We start from the raw sequence: 17558 nt of genomic DNA, 5'->3' as shown, positions 1-17558 counted from the left end.
GACATCTCAGACAAAATAAGCAGTTTCACAATCAATAAGCGGCTTTGCTTTGGTGATTAAGCACTTACCATTTATGATATTTTATAAAACACAAATATTAACACAAAAACAATCAAACAGATATCAGACAGATAAATTAATTATCAAAGGCAGCCTGCGTGACTATAGAAACCATCATACACCCTGTTCATTCCAAGCAGCTGCATAATGTTCGGATACAACAAGCTTCATAGTGCAACATCTTTTATCAGATTTTCCATCGCAGTCAGAAGGAGAGGCTGGGATTATGACTCTGAGTCTGAGGTCCGCAGGGCTCCAGGTGAGCTCTTGAAAGTGCTGGTTGATGGGATTTGCCATCATTCGGCTGGTTGCTCTATAAATGAGTCAGGCGTGCTGCATTTAAACTGATTAGGGCTCTGAGCTTCTCCAGTCACAATCATGGCTTTCATGACTCAGTGGCCTGCCAATCCAGATTTTAATTATGAGCCCGAGCATGAAACGGTGCCTCAGAGGGCTGCTGTGAACTTGGAATGAAAGCAGCAGTTCAGACATCTTTAATGTCCTTTGGTACGACTTTGTCATTACAAGAAAACTATGTAGTGGAGGACACGATGATTTTGGGGTATAGAGCAAAAGGAAATTTAAAAACGCACATTTGCTTCTAAAAGCTGGACTTCACCCACAATGGTTAGATGACAGATATTATTTTGTCACCAGTTTACTTGCTGCTGCTGTGAGCATCAGCTGGCACAGCAGAACTTCTGCTGGTGTGGGGCAGTGGAGCTAATTGTTGGCCTTTCTTCAACAGCTGCAGCAAACACCTGCAGCAGCTGCTTTTTTAAAAGAAAAGACGAGTAAAAGCATCTGTTTGGTTTTTTTCAGTGCCGTATGGGTTGCTTGGCTTAATATCTTGCTTCCATCTCCTGAGGGAATCTAGCAAAATAATGTCAAAGCAATACAGAAACATGGCATACCATAACATGACTGAGCTTGCTCCACTCTCTCTTTAAAACCTTGAACATTTGATGTTGTTTGTAGGGTAATTATTTTCATTACTTTGTCATAGTTTAGCTAATTGTATAATCAAGCAGTAACGTAATTGTAGTATTTTACTGTCTACTGTCCTGGATGGTGCGTGTGTGTGTGTGTGTGTGTGTGTGTGTGTGTGTGTGTGTGTGTGTGTGTGTGTCTGCAACCATGTCAGCAAGCACACCCACCTCTTCAGGAAACACATCTAGTTTTTTGTTTGGAAACTTCAAGGTGGTTTTAAAAACAAAGCTGTGGACTGTGACCTCACAGACAAACAGAGGCTTTCAAAATTATTCAAGCCCCTTGAATAGACTCTCCTTTGCAATTAACTATTTTATGTGACATTAGTTTAATATTAGAAAATAAATATAAATAAATAAATAAATAATAACTGAAATCTTCAGTTTGCATAAGTATTCTTCAAGGTCCAGGTTTACACAGATGACACAATTGGCCGCTACTTGCGAAACATTAAAATAACCTCATAAATTTAGGTATCATTGGTCAGACTGTCAATCTGAAGAAACTGTGTGAAAATGAGGACCAAAGAGCGTTCAAAGGAAGTTAGCATAACTTAATAGACATGCACAAATTAGCAAAAGCGAAGTGCGTTGATATCCCAGTGAGGACTGTAGGAGTAAAGGTGCACCAGTATCAAGAGCCTGGTGTTAAACCAGCCTGTATGGGAGGGTGGCTAGAAAGAAGCTCAAGAGAAGCCATATTAAAGCACATCTGGAGTTCACCAGAAAGCACGAGAATGACCCACCTAAGATATGTGGCAGCGTTTTGTGGTCAGATGAGACCAAAATAGAGCTTTTTGGTCAAAATTCAAAGCGCTATATGTGGGGCAAACTTTAACACTGCCCATGCCTCAACAAACACCATCCTCACATTGACGTATGATGGTGGAAACATCATGCTGTGGAAATGCGTTTCTTCAGCCAAGAGTGGGCATCTTGTTAGAAATGAGGGATGAATGGATGGAGCAAAATACAGATGGCTACTGCTAGAGAACCAGTCTGCTGAAAAAGTTTGGGGGAAAGTTCACCTGTCAGCAGGACAGTGACCCCAAGCAACACAGGATTGTTCAATTAACAACAAGGTAAATGTTCTACAAAGTCAAAATCTCAATCTGACCGAAAATCCGTGGCAATGTTTGAAAATTGCGGTCCACAAATGTCACCTAGCCAACCTGAAAATCTGGAGCAAATCTGCCAGGGAGTATGGGGTGGAAATTTCACAAACAAAGTTGGTATTTACTTACTGCAAGAGACTTAATGCGGTTACTGGCTCTACCAGGTACTAATGTGTAGGGGTTGTTCTAGTTTTACGGTTGTAAGTTTTATTTAAAAGGTCTGCTGACAAACAATTAATTAAAACATTAGAGAATTTGTCTTTGCAATAAAAATACTGATTAGAGAAATATGTGTAGATATTATAAGTAGGTTGAATACTTTTGCAAGCCACTTCACATAAAATGATTCAACACTGAACTGCAGGAAATTAATAAGATATGCTGTAATGTTGTGATAGAACAAGCAGGCCTGGTTTACTGCCCCTTAACAGCACCACAATGTTCTTTTTCTCTCTTCACTCTTCCCTCACGTCTACAATCTAGACAGGATGGCACAGAGCAGGTAAAATAATGAAGAGTCATAAGGATAATTGCAAAAGAGATCATTTCTTTATTTTATAACCCAGGCATGAATCATATTAATAACAGGCTACAGTCTGTTCTCCAAATATAAGTAAGCATATTATAGACATGTCAAACACATATTTCAGCTGCAACAATGGGCTACTAGCCTATTAGAAATGTAATTACATGTTATGATAGAACAAGCAGGCCTGGTTTACTGCCCCTTCACAGCACCACAATATTCTCTTTCTCTCTCTTCACAATCTAGACAGCACTTGGAGCAGATCACCAGCGTCGGCCCACGGCCAGTGGGCAGCCCGGAGAACGAAGTCCTGACAGTGGAGTACTTGTTGGCAGAAATTGAGAAAATCCAGGTTGAGACGGCAGCGGGCCCCCATCAGCTCATGGTAGATGTGCAGCGTCCCACCGGCTCTTTTTCCATTGACTTTCTAGGAGGCTTCACAAGCTTCTACGACCGTGTCACTAACATAGCTGTCAGGCTGGAGCCTAAGGGTGGGGCACAGCATCTCATGCTAGCCAACTGCCACTTTGACACAGTGGCCAACAGTCCAGGTACGAAAACATTCCTCCTTCTCTTGAAGAATTCTGCCTACTAAATGTGAGCTCTTACTGAAGTGTTTGAGCTTTAGATGAACAGGTGTAGCTCACAGGTTGCATGTAGGTACATGCAGAAAACATTCGCACACCTGTGTGTCAAACTTGAATTACCAGAAAGGAAAGAATTTTAAAATCTCAATCTTTAAATAAATCAAGTGAAACAAATATACATTTGAACAATAACTGCTTTGGTGATTCCTGAAAATTGCTGTAGCGTTACCATGAATTTGTCATTTGTTGTGAAATTTGGTTCAGGCATTCATAGTCCCAGAGGATGAATTGTAAACTTTATTCCCCTCACTTTAGATCTTGCACCATGATCAGGTCAAATTCTCACTTTCTCCAGTACTTTACTTTATGACCAAATACCTGCAAACTAATGACATTTACGTTTTTTCAGTCTACTTGCTCTTCTTACATATTAACATTATAACATTTATTGTACTGCTGAAGTGTCCCCTTTTTTGGAACTATTATTATTATTATCACAATATTAAAAATATTTATTTATCTATTTAAAATCATATTGTAAATTATACAGATATGATATGGCACACCCATAATGGTAACACGCTTAACTAAGCTGGTGAATATGGTAAACATTATTCCTGCTAAATATCAACATGCAAGCATTGTCAATGTTAGCATTGTTAGCATGCTTTCTAACATGCTTTGCTTTGTGCCATGTTGTGCACTGACAACACTGTGTGAAATTTGGACAGCTATAGCAAGCCAGTTCTGAATATGTGGAAGCTCAATACTGAGCTTCTAACAGGAAGCTGCTTGCTTAGAGAAATCATGGGATCATATTTAGACTGCACAGTAGTAACAGTGTTTGTTGTGAAGATAGTAAGATAGTAAGTCGTTGTAATTTCTGTCTTTTTTTTAAATCAGGATTTTTCACTTTTTCACTCCACACCCATGAGCCTGTTGGAGAGGCATGTTTTCACACACACACACACAGACATGTGCACACACAGGTTCAATGGCAAAAGGAAATTGATCCAAGAGGTGTGGACCAGGAAGATACACAAGCCATTTCATGTCCTGCCAAGCCTTTGACTTCTTTGAATTATAACACACAATAAAAAAGTAGGCAGTGCATTGCCTTGCACATGTTTTTTCCACATAGGTTTATTGTATGTAAAGGCAAGCACGGTCAGCACAGCAAACTGATCATTTAAGTCAAAGCACTTATAATTTCTTTTTACCATTCTGTTGTACCATTTTAAAGCGATAACGTGCCCAGGTGAACTAGTCAGGCTTGGCTCGTTTTTTTCCATTCTCTGAACTCTCACAGTCACAGAACATTTTGGGCGCGCAGATGTGTAGCTGACAAAAGCGGTGCAACAGTATGAATGGTACCCAGACAGTGAACAGATCCCATCCCCCACCTCATGAGCACATTCAATCTGGAAAGCTGGGCACATGATGTCTCAGTTTGGCTCTTTGATCTTTTTTTTTTTTTCATAATCTTCGCATTTCTTTTCAGAAAAATTGTGTTCCTCACCACTAACTTGTCTGATCTTTCCGTGTCACATGACCTGTTCACATGTTCTTTTCACTATAACCCTTTTTCTTTTTGTGCTCTCACCATTGTACAAGCAGTGGGAGCTGGGACATTACCAGCTTGTTGCATTCTTCAAATTTTTGCCCACAGAGCACTTACTTCCTTCAGTGTGTTTGTGAATTTGCGTTATTCTGATGAGTTAAGTATCCTGCATGTGTCCTTATCTGAAACTGAGCCACTGTGTCAGGACAATTGGGTGATCTTGGTGAACAATTGCATGACTGTGTAATAGCCAGGCCTGTGATCCGTGATACGAATTTGAAAGGCAAGTAGAGCTCACATTACCCAAACTGTGCAGGTTTTTAGTTTTTTTTTAACAAACATACACTTGTTTCTTTGTCTTAGGTGCCAGTGATGATGCAGTGAGCTGTGCAGTAATGCTGGAAGTCCTCCATTCTCTGGCCAACCAGTCTGATTCTCTTAATCATGGAGTTATTTTCCTCTTTAATGGAGCAGAGGAAAATGTTCTGCAGGTAAAATGAAGTTACATTTTGGATGTTAGAACTAGCCTGTCACCACTTTGGATTGTCATTTCATTTAAAACATCTCCTCATTTTCAGTTTTTTCTATTTTCTCTGTTATATTCTTACTTTCACTAACTTGGCCTTCCTTTTATTACTTCTTCTCTCCACCAGGCCAGTCATGGTTTCATTACTCAGCATCCGTGGGCCAAGCAGGTGCGAGCCTTCATTAACTTGGAGGCTGCAGGTGTTGGGGGCAAGGAAGTTGTTTTCCAGACAGGTATATCATTTCTATTGGACCACTTTGTCTGGTTTGTTTGTTAGCGTGTTATTATTCAGGTTTTCTCCGTGTGATTGTTTTGCATATGTTGGTGTGTGCAGCCCACCATCAGTATTTCTTTCTCCTGTAATTGGGAAAGCTTGCAAATAAATGCAGTGAAATGTTTGCTGTTACAGAGGTGTAGCGTGTAGGTCTAGTTTTGAATTATATACCTACAGCATATGTCTTTGTTCCAGCCATTTACCTTCTGAAAGAACGAACTGTCCATATATAAAATATCCTAGAAAACTTATTGTTCCCTAAAAGGTCCAGAGAACCCGTGGCTGGTCCAGGCCTACGTTAATGCAGCCAAACACCCCTTTGCCTCTGTGGTCGGCCAGGAGGTCTTCCAAAGTGGTATCATCCCCTCGGACACTGACTTCCGCATCTACAGGGACTTTGGTAACATCCCAGGTAATGCTGAACAATCTTCAGAGTACAGTATAGAAATGAGTCATGTTTTATTTTGTGTTGTTTTCTCCCTTACTTTTCTATGTTTTTATGTTTTTATCTAATTCTGTTTGTTTATTTTTTTACAGGCATTGATTTGGCTTTCATTGAAAATGGTTTCATCTACCATACCAAGTACGACACTGCAGACAGGATCCCGACAGACTCAATACAGAGAGCCGGTACGCAAAAAGCCTCACGTGCATCTTCTTATACCTACTAAACTTAAATAGGTGTTATCCTATGCTTTTATTCAACACTCAATGCAAATAGATTCAGTGCATGTTAGCTAGTGGGTGTCTATCTGTCAGTCACACCAGGGCCACACTGCCTACCTCTGCCTTTGTGTGACATTAAATAAGACCGAAATGAAAAGCATGCGGTTCTGCTATGCACATGCTGCTCATGCAGGTTGTGTGGCCAGTGAACTTGGTGTGATTGCACACCACAAAGTGTGTGCAATCACATTTTTATCATCGTAAAAATATATATGTTCCAGAGGCCCAAGGAAGTCAGGTCGACAGTCAGCGAATTCCTTTAAGTTCCTTCTTATTACATACTTTTTATCGGAGAGCCTTTCCTAATTTAACTTGACTTGTAATTGTCTTTTAACTGTATTTTAATTCCTTTAAAAAAATTGTTTTTATCTGTTTGCTTTCAAAACCTGATGGCCAGAGAGCGGTCAGTGTGTGACACAAACGCGTGCTTCCATCTGTAGTTTATCCCCCAATTTCAGACAGGTCAGTACTCTGCTGATCTTATTATTTGCCTGATAACTAAAAAATGCATATATACATAGCAGCCACAGACTTTTACTGTTGCACTCGCCCTCATTTACTTTTTCATGTGTGTCACTGAATTACTTTGCTTTACTTAGCAGAGAATCCAGTCAGTCAGCACTAAAAACCCGAGACAGTTGGCATCTTTCCGCTCTCGCTCAGCAGCTACTGAAGATCTCCCTCCTCTTCTTCTGTGTACACTAACTCACAGTGAAAGGCATGAATTATTAGAGACAGAAAGTCAGGTTTCAGAGGGCGACAGAAGGTATTTTTAGTCAGGAGGCAGTTTTGTACGGTGGAGAGTAGAGATACAGCACAGGGGCAGTTGAGGAGGAAGGTACACCAGTAGCTCTGCTCTGCACAGCAGGTTTTTGGTATAACCCGCCTTGTAAATTATTTTTATTATGGCCCAGCATATTCCGAGAACAGTTTTTCATGCTTATTCATATCATCTTATTTGCTCATCAGTAAACATTAGTTAAAGAGAAGAACATCATTCACCGATGCTACACACCTCTTTGAAATCTCTTCACAGATGTGCTTCTAGACAAAGTGGGGGAAAGGTGCAAGGCTGGCATTGCTCTAATGTAGATTGGATTTTTGCTTGGATCTGTTTGTGAAGATGATACTATGTAGATTATATATAAACAAGAGTATGGCAATATACACTGCTCAAAAAAATAAAGGGAACACTTAACACAATGTAACTCCAAGTCAGTCACACTCCTGTGAAATCAAACTGTCCACTTAGGAAGCAACACTGATTGACAAACTATTTCACATGCTGTTGTGCAAATGGAATAGACAACAGGTGGAAATTATAGGCAATTAGCAAGACACCCCCAATAAAGGAGTGGTTCTGCAGGTGGTGACCACAGACCACTTCTCAGTTCCTATGCTTCCTGGCTGATGTTTTGGTCACTTTTGAATGCTTTCACTCTAGTGGTCCCCAGACCTGAATCCAATTGAGCACATCTGGGACATCATGTCTCGCTCCATTCACCAATGCCACGTTGCACCACAGACTGTCCAGGAGTTGGCGGATGCTTTAGTCCAGGTCTGGGAGGAGATCCCTCAGGAGACCATCCGCCACCTCATCAGGAGCATGCCCAGGCATTGTAGGGAGGTCATACAGGCACGTGGAGGCCACACACACTACTGAGCCTCATTTTGACTTGTTTTAAGGACATTACATCAAAGTTGGATCGGCCTGTAGTGTGGTTTTCCACTTTGATTCTGAGTGTGACTCCAAATCCAGACCTCCATGGGTTGATAAATTTGATTTCCATTGATAATTTTTGTCTGATTTTGTTGTCAGCACATTCAACTATGTAAAGAAAGGAGTATTTAATGAGATTATTTCATTCATTCAGATCTAGGATGTGTTATTTTAGTGTTCCCTTTATTTTTTTGAGCAGTGTATTTTTAATTATTCTTACCAATTTTTTTGTGTCATAGTGAAACTCAGAAAGGAAGGATGTGGGTAAATCACTAAGCAGAATCATGTGGTTAAGCAGTGAGCACAACATCAACAAGCAGATGCTGTACACTCCCAGTAGCAAGCCTACCAGGCGGAAGAACAATGGCGCTTTGTCTCGTGTGTGTGTGTGTGTGTGTGTGTGCGAGCTGTAAATGGTGAAGACAAACAGGCAGCAGCACAGACTAAAGAAAGTTTAGTCTCAGATAGCAGTAATCCACTCAGCGTCCTCTAACCGATTCTTCACGTAGCCAGATTCCTCATCTGCATTCAACATCATGATTGTAGCCAATTTCATGGAAAGTCCTTTACGTGTCCTGTATACTGGTGTGTTGTGTATCTACCAGAGGTCGTTTAGGTCATAAATCAGACTTGCTCTCACACACATACACCACCATACTCTTTCACACACACTAGCGCTTGGGGCATAAATCATATTTACTCACATACACCACATCCCTATCAAACAGCATTATACACTCTTAATGTATTTAAGACAGCATAGTGGTGTATAAGAGAAAAATAACTCTTCAGTATTAGGATATAGTTGTGTGTTTGAGAGAACAGCAGCATATGTAGTATGATGTAAGATAGTGGAGTAGTGTGTGTGTGGGAGAGTATGGAGTTGTGTGCAAGTTCCATGATGCTGTTTTTTTTCCTTTTAGAAACTGTCTTCTATATATCTTTCATAACTTGTATTTCTTATTTTTTTAACCTTTTTACCATTTTTTTTTACCAGGAAGTCCCTTTGAGATTGAAATCTCTTTTCCTAGGGAGACAAAAACAAATTAGATTTACAAAACAGATGTCCTTGTTATTGGGTCCCAACATGGCAAAACATATTCTGCCATCTGCTGGTTCCCTAGGCAAGGAATCTGGGCAGTGGTTTGACTGCAATTTAAGTTCTATCTCATTCTTACTGACCGCCAGACAGCGGTGCTTTAGCACTGGATGTGTCCATCTCGCATTTGAACAGGTTGAGTAATTATACCAACAAAGTCACCTGTGACCATGCAATGACATAGTGTACACCCAGTATAAAACCCTCACGTCATCACGCAGTCTGTTCCTTCAATCTTCATGCCAGGCAGCGGTTTGCTGGCCTGAGGCGGGGCCCAAGTTTAGTTCTGCGACAGAGAGTTCTTGTGCCCTCTAGTCCCAATTACACTCATCCGCCTGCTCACCCAGGTGGATACCCTAGAGCGTCTCGCTACTCTGGGCACTATGATCAGCGCCGGCGTACTCCTGTCCAGCCAGCCTTTCAGGTACCAAGAGGACCGGCCCCAAGTGGCCGCCCCCCAGGGGTCCTAGGGGCCGGGGAGGTCAGACCTGAGAACCACGGGGCCGTCATCGGACGCTCTCTCTGCAGCACCTTAGCTACTGGGAGAGGCAGACCACAGACCCGTGGGTGGTGTCCACACTGTCCAAGGGATGCACACTACAGTTCCGATGGCGGCCGCCACCTTTCTGCGGGATCAGAAGGTCTGTGGTCAGAGCTCTTGCAAAATCCCTGGCCCTCAGCCAGGAACATGCAGCCCTTCTAGAGAAGGACCCCATCGAGCCTGTAGAAGGGCATACACGGCTCGGTGGGTTCTATTCAGTGTATTTTTTTAATTCCAAAGAAGGATGGCGGGTTTCGCCCAATTCTGGACCTGAGGGGCCTGAACAAGTTTTTAAAGGTGCATCCATACCGAATGTTACAGATGGCAGATGTCATCCAGTCAGTGACGTTGGACGTTGGGTGACGCTGGTTTGTGTCAATAGACCTCAAGGATGCCTATTTTTACAAGCCTATTGCACCACGCCACAGGCAGTTCCTTAGGTTCGCCTTTCGAGGACAGGCTTACCAATTCAAGTTGATGCCGTTCGGTCTCTCACTGGCCCCTTGTGTATTCACGAGGTGCATGGCAGCCGCCCTTTCCCCGATGCAAGCCGCAGGTTTGCCTTACCTGGACGACTGGCTAATAATTTCCCCGACTGCAGAGCAGGCAGTCAGGGACGCAGATATGCTCCTTGGCCATGTGAACCAGCTGGGCCTTATGGTGTACTACACAAAGAGCAAACTTGCACCTAATCAGAGGGTAAATTACCTGGATATGGCACTCGACTCTCAGTTAATGAGAGCCTTCCTTACCCTAAAGAGAGTGTGGTATATCCGGCAGCTTCTAGGTTTCTTTCACAGGGGCGGGATTTTGAAATGGGGCTTTTTTCTCAGACTGCTGGGTATTCTGACAGTGTCCTGCCTTTTTTGCTGGGCCTTGGAGCCCTGGCGGAGAAAAATGTATCTTGCCGGGGGGTTGCTCTGGGAGTGATACCCTCCCACAGGGAGGTTGTGGAGACAGACGGCTCTTTATCAGGCTAGGGTGCGGTGTGGCAACGCAGAACCATCGGGAGCCGATGGAGCAGCCAGCAGAAGTTAAAGCACATAAATGTGCTTGAGCTCAGAGCATATGGCATCTGAATTCAGACCACCTTCAGCTGTGTGTCTGGCCGTTGGAAGCCAGGACCCACTCCTGGCATCTTGTGACCAGTCAGTGATCCGCACTGTGTTAAGTTCGACGGCTCCCTCCACTCAGTTACTGTAGGCTTATCGGTGGAAGCTTTTTTCCCAGTGGTGCAGGGAAAAGGGTGAGGTACCGGAGAACTGCCCAGTCACCAGCATTCTGTGTTTCCTGCAGCCGTTGTTGGACGGCGGCAGGTGCGCCGCGACAGTGTACGCAGCTGCCATTTCAGCGGGGCATGTGAGAGTGGACAACTGCACAGTGGGGTCACACTATCTGGTTAGTCAATTCTTGAAGGGCACGCAGAGGCTTAGACCATCAGGTGTCACTGTAGTGTCACCATGGGACTTGAAGGTGGTTTTGAGATCCTTGGGTCTGCCTCCATTTGAACCGCTAGGACAGATAGAGTTGAGTCTGCTGAGACAGCATTTCTGCTTGCTGTCACATAAGCAAAGCGAGAGGGAGAACTGCATGCCCTATCAGTGAGCCCGAGGTGCCTGCGTTGGTACCCAGATGGGTCAGGAGTTACTCTCCTACTGAATTCGTACTTCCTGCCAAAGCTGGGACCTTCATCGCATGTAAACCAAGCCATCGAGTTGGCTGCATTCAGTCTACCGGGCTCATCTGAAGACGCGGAAGAGCTGTCACAGCTACTGTATCCAGTTCGGGCCACTGCCAAGGTACGCAAGTCTGACAACCTTTTCGTTTGCTATGGGGGTTGTAGAAAGAGTGAAGCTCTATCAAATCAAGTGTCAATCTACTCAGAGTGTGTCCACATCCTGGGCGGCCCTGAGAGGGGTCTCTCTGCATGACGTGTACTGCCGCAAGCTGGGAGTCTTCATGTACCTGCGCTCGCTATTACTGAGTAAATGTGGCTGCTCACCATGCAGTAGCACGGTGAGCATTCCTCGTGACCTTGCTGGTATAAGTCATCCAGTGCTAAAGCACCGCCGTCTGGCGGTCATGAAGAATGACCACAGGTGACTTTGTTGGTGTAATTACTTGACCTGCACAAATGCAAGATCCATCTTCATCCATCTTCATCTTCATGCAAGATGCAAGAAGTTGGAGACATCCAGTGCTAAAGCACTGCCGTCTGGCGGTCATCCAGAATTCATAGAAACGTAGTAACATTTGTAACTCTCGTTTGGAGCAGCACACCACAAAGTGTGTGCAATCACATTTTTATCATCGTAAAAATATATATGTTCCAGAGGCCCAAGGAAGTCAAGTCAACAGTCAGCGAATTCCTTTAAGTTCCTTCTTATTACATACTTTTTATCGGAGAGCCTTTCCTAATTTAACTTGACTTGTAATTGTCTTTTAACTGTATTTTAATTCCTTTAAAAAAATTGTTTTTATCTGTTTGCTTTCAAAACCTGATGGTTTTGCAACTGTGTGTTTTATCGTTTGTGAAGCACTGTCTAAAAGGGATATTAAAAACTGCTCTTTAAATAAACATATTATTATTATTATTTACTAGTATATTTTTCTGTTTGATTGTTTATGTGATGTTCATGTGCACATGGTTTTATTGCTGCAAAACTACTGTCGGGTGGCTGTGCAGGAATGACAAAGCCTATCTCTGGTGGTCAGAAGGTTATGCTGAGCCATCAATAAACTCTGTCTAGAGCATATGATGTGTCAGCTCTATAAAGGAAGATCCTTTTATGTCAGAAGACACTGAAGTTCTTACTTTTATATTCAGTCACATTAACAGTTTCCCTCTCTGAATGTAGGGGTAGAATAAGAAATAGTGGAAACTGAAAACCACAATAGAATAAACTCATTATTCACTGCTTAATTTGTCCATTTCCAAGTATTCAAATTGTTTCCTGTCCTGGCTTTAGGTTAAGATCATGTCCTCCTCGTACCCTCTGTCTGTCCAGCTGACGTACTGCCCTACACTGCAGAAATCAAATTACCGTAAAACTTTGACTGACAGCCCGGGCTTTTATTTGCTAAAATCACTGAATTGACATTTGATATGGGACAGGCCTTTAATTCCTTTTTCACAAAACTGAAACTACTTTGAAACAGTTTATTTATTTCAAACAGAATAATACTTGTATAATATTGATCAAATACACGCCATTCATTTCATCTAGTTCCAACAACCGGCTTATGCACTTTTATTTTGAAGTAACATCATGACAACAACACGGTGCAGGAAGTTAGCAGACAGAGAGTGATGGACTTCACATGACAGGTTTCACAACTTGGATTAATTGAAAAGCTGTTTTGATTTTTTTGATGGGTGGACCCTTACAGAATAAAGGAATATAAATAATCAAGGAAGGACACATTTGGGCTTAACGAGCGCACTTAATGAGCGCTTCAAAGGTAAAGGCAGTCATCATTTTATTTCCTTTCCTCTCTTGTACCAGGCAGGTTACACCGGTAAATCTATAAGAATTAGACTTTGGGGCTTGTTGTTTCCCTTAAATGAACTGAACTATTGAATTGTGGAGAATCTAACCAATCTAACGATGTGTAGCATGTTCATACGGACATATTAATAATATGTTTAAACATTAATATTTGTATTAACGATCTAAGCAGCTTAGAAGCAGCTAAAGCGGGTGACCCCACAGGGGTTTAAGAGTTTTTATGTATCCAAAGAACTTCTATAAAAACTAGACCAGGCATTAAATTGAGGCAGGTGTTTATTTGTCAGAATGTGTTCCCACACCAGGCCAGTAAACGGGATAGGCTATTTGGGACTCGGCTATTAATTGAAGTTTTACGGTAGGCAGCTAAATGCAACCAAGCTTTATTATGTTACATTCCAGCTTTGAACCTTTTCACCTCAAAACTCACTTCCTGTTTTCAGGCGACAACATCTTGGCAGTCCTGAGGTACCTGGCAAACTCAGAGAAGTTGGCTGATTCCTCAGAGTACCGTCATGGCAACATGGTATTTTTTGACCTATTAGGAGTAATTGTGGTGGCTTACCCAGCCCGTGTTGGAACCATCCTCAACTACTTGGTAGCCACAGCCACCTTCCTTTATCTGGCAAAGAAAGCCTCACTGCCAGGCAACAGAGGTAGGTCACTATTTCCTTTGGTAGAGGCATGTTGTGTCATTTCCTGTACTGGAGGTGTGTCGTGTGTTTTCCTCTTTGTGTTTTTTTTTGCAAAATGTAAAAAAAGAATGGTCCAATCCATCTCTCTCAGGTGGTCGCTATGTTCGAGATCTGGCCTGTGCCACAGGTGTAACAGTCCTGAGCTGGATCGTCACCCTGATGTCAGTACTGATTGTAGCTCTGCTAGTCTCTCTGCTGGGCCGCTCCATGTTTTGGTACAACCATTTCTACGCCTCCATCTGTCTGTATGGGGCTGCTGCCACAGGCAAGATGCTCCTCATTCACACGCTGGCTAAGAACATTTACTTTGGGGTAAGTGGAGTTAATAAAATAGGAATTCCTTTAAAGGTATAGTTCGACTTTTAACAAATAACCTTAATTTGCTTTTTTGCAGCTAGTGGGTTTCTACTACAGAATCTACCTACTAGCACCTCTAAAGTAACTGCTGCTTCCAGTCTTTATGCCAAGCTAAGCTAACCATCTCCTGGCTTCAACTTCATATTGAAGGAAATGCTATCAAAAAGGGTGTTCATGCAGAATTTGAACTATAGTCTATAGTCTACACAATAAAATACTATTCTTTTATCACACAGATCAGAATAGTGAAAGGGAGGGGTATTTCAAATATCATGAATCTACTTGGTGGTTTTTATGGTATTGTCGTTTAAAACCTGTATTTTAAGGGTTTTTAAACCTCTGCAGATGTTTTAATATATTAAATGATATCTCTGGCTGACCCGTGGTCAGCATTGGTTGAGTTCTCAGTACAAACTACATATGCATCACTTTAGAAGATGGTACCAATACCAATTTATTTGCAATTTGCTTGTATCGGCTGGTCATATAGGTGTGCCAATTTATCAGTCGGGCTCTACTTAAGTTAAATGGGAAAATTATGTGTATAACCATAAGTCTATGCAGACAAGTAAGCGTTAGTATTTACTCAATTGAAGCTGAAAGAATGTTGACCAGCTTGACTTTTCATAGTTGAGAGTTTCCTCTGAGCACAGAGTAGATTTTGTTTTGGTATATTTCTTGAGGTAAAGATGAGGTCACATTATTTCTTTGAGCTTAATATGTAATGATGACTCGCTGAACTCACATTTAATGGGGACAAAAGTGCAGAGAGCAGAAAACCAGACAGCTCCTCTTCCTCCATGGGTATTACACAACAGCAGCTCTTCGTGTGTGTGTGTGATTATAAAACAGTAGAGGCACCAGCTAGTTGCAGCTCAACTGGCATATTGTTTGTCTGGCATTTAGTAAACACGCGTTTATCTGTGTTGATATTCATCTGGAGCTCACCACATTATGAACTGAACTGCTTTTCATGGCCATTTTCAAGAGGACAAGGCCACAGACTAACCTTTCTGCCAGACTACATAAGGCTTAATCTCCAGTGCAACAAAACCTCTATTGAAACAGCGGAATATATCTGTGGCCTCATTTTAAATTATATTTTCTTTGACAAAAGAGTCTAGATAGGACTGTCAAGTTTTGTTTAAAGCAGACAGAAATCATTAGCTCTTACAGAAGATGAAATTAATGATGCCTGCATGAGAACTCCACAACTCTACACAAGTACAGCTATTTCCGCATACTCCCTGGCAACTGGCAAAGTACCCCCTGTGGTATAAGTACCCATGATTGGAAGTTATTTTCAGGCAGGCAATACTAAAATATTCATCTTTTAGCCTACAAGTACATGCAGACTGTTAAATTAGAAACAATGATCTCTGTGTGGTTACAGTTCTACATCAAATGACCAGAATCTACTGAACAATGTCCGTGTAGACACCTGGGATTTATTTGCATGGCAGTGATGTGAAACCAATCGCTGCTATATAGATTTGTTATGTGTGTTTAAGGGTTTCTGTATAACAGCTGGTTGACCAATCATTCAACCAAAGGGCAATGTGAGAAAAGAGCTGGGCGATTGCCTCTCTGAAGCCAGGATCTTGATGTGCATTTTAATCAAACAATACTGCTTTTGTGGGATGATGTGCGCTGTAAGGAAATATTTCTGCAAGCCTCTCAGTCATCCTACAGTAATGCATGGTAAATCAGGTCCGTGAATACTTCCTGCATTAGTTTTTTCTCCAAACCCTTTTCATTGGTTTTGTGTTGTTTTATGGTTGTTGAGAATATTTCTTAAGGGGCTTTGTTGATGTAACAGGGAAACATAAGACAGGTCTAGCTTAGAGTAATTTAGCTGACCCCATAAGGGTTTTCTGACATTCTAGCTTTAGGTATTTCTCACATGTACTTGTCCTTGTCAGGGAGACAACAATAGACTGATTAGTTAGAGTCAGTAGCTCAGGCGTCAGGCTAGAAGATATCGGTGTTCACTGGGAATCTAACAGGGTTGAGTCCTACAAGAATGTTTACAAGAACTCACTGGCTCCACAGATTAGAGTACAGCTCATGGATAGTGATAGATTCCAATATGCCGAAGCATTGGAATCTAAACATCAGATAGATTAGTTGTTCTAGGTTAAGGCCAGCTAAAGATGACCTAATAGAGAAACCTACAGGCACTAGGGGGAAGACAGAAACATAAAAGGGACCAAAAGACGTTGTCCTTCAGATTTGGTGTTGGCATTTGACGTGTTCACATGTTGTATGCTGGCACTGTTTCTCCTCGGCCGGGCTCAATAAACCATGCTATGTTAAGTCTTCGTCAGTCTCCGAAACTTCTTTACACTTGAATCTGGCTCACAGTATTTCTCAACAATGGTTTTACGTTTCAGGGAAGAACCAAGTCATTTAATTTATTCTCTGTTCCTCTCTGTTTAGTGTTGCCCCACAACGGTCATGAGTTAGTGATTGTCTTATTTGCAACAGATTTTAATCCCAAATAAATTGAACTGAAATATACAGATAATTGTGATGATGCCTTGAATAGAAAGGAGAAAAGCAAAAACAGCTCTGTTAGTCCATGAAATGTAATTAAATTGGTAGAAATAGCAGATGCTCTTCCTTCCTTACTTCCTTAAGTTTGGATTAAAACATTGATTTTGTCTATATTGTGATGATAAAAGCTAAGAAGGAAAACATTAAAGGAAAACTGCTCAAACACACTGTATATCTTAGCTACATTCTTGTGTACTGATAAACACAGCTAAACATGGATCTATCAACAAATTTAATATTGAGAGAAACGATTCTAATAAAGATGATCATTCATCCAGATTTCTTGTGTGTGTGTGTGTGTGTGTGTGTGTGTGTGTGTGTGTGTGTGTGTGTGTGTGTGTGTGTGTGTGTGTGTGTGTGTGTGTGTGCTTTCCACGCAGGGTGTCCGTTTGGTGGAGTTGGGTGATCTCTACTTTGACGTTAGCTTGTTGCTGTGGTGCTGCAGCCTGGTCTGGCTGACCCAGCTGGGCCTGTGTTCGGCCTACGTGCCCATGCTGATGGTGGCCTTCCCCCTGGCCACCAGACTGCTGCTGGCGAAAGAATTTAAACATAGAGGTAAAGAATTTACACACAGAGGTAAACACTCAATTCAAGCCTTATTTACATTGAAGTTTATTTATAAGCAAATTAAAAATACTAGAAATTGGGACACAAGTGGAACTCTGTGGAAAGTAAGGACTCAAGTGTTATTCTTCTTCAGGTGTTGATTTTGTTGAA

At 41.9% G+C, this 17558-nt stretch overlaps 1 protein-coding gene across 2 annotated transcripts in view; it reads left to right on the top strand.

Annotated features, from left to right (window-relative positions):
• LOC119914348 (endoplasmic reticulum metallopeptidase 1-like) overlaps window positions 1-17558 on the top strand; it is a 30440-nt gene that overhangs the window by 3684 nt on the left and 9198 nt on the right. For both annotated transcript variants that reach the window (XM_038733602.1, XM_038733603.1), the window contains exons 2-9: window positions 2937-3241; window positions 5202-5329; window positions 5492-5597; window positions 5904-6050; window positions 6176-6268; window positions 13677-13889; window positions 14020-14240; window positions 17222-17396. In XM_038733602.1, coding sequence (XP_038589530.1) covers window positions 2937-3241; window positions 5202-5329; window positions 5492-5597; window positions 5904-6050; window positions 6176-6268; window positions 13677-13889; window positions 14020-14240; window positions 17222-17396 — 1388 coding nt within the window. The remainder of the gene's footprint in view (window positions 1-2936; window positions 3242-5201; window positions 5330-5491; window positions 5598-5903; window positions 6051-6175; window positions 6269-13676; window positions 13890-14019; window positions 14241-17221; window positions 17397-17558) is intronic.

This window comes from Micropterus salmoides, unplaced genomic scaffold (assembly GCF_014851395.1).
Source record: "Micropterus salmoides isolate LMB-PRFRI ecotype aquatic unplaced genomic scaffold, ASM1485139v1 Ms_hic_scaffold_20, whole genome shotgun sequence".
NCBI lineage: Eukaryota > Metazoa > Chordata > Actinopteri > Centrarchiformes > Centrarchidae > Micropterus > Micropterus salmoides.
This window is presented reverse-complemented; position numbering and strand designations above follow the sequence as displayed.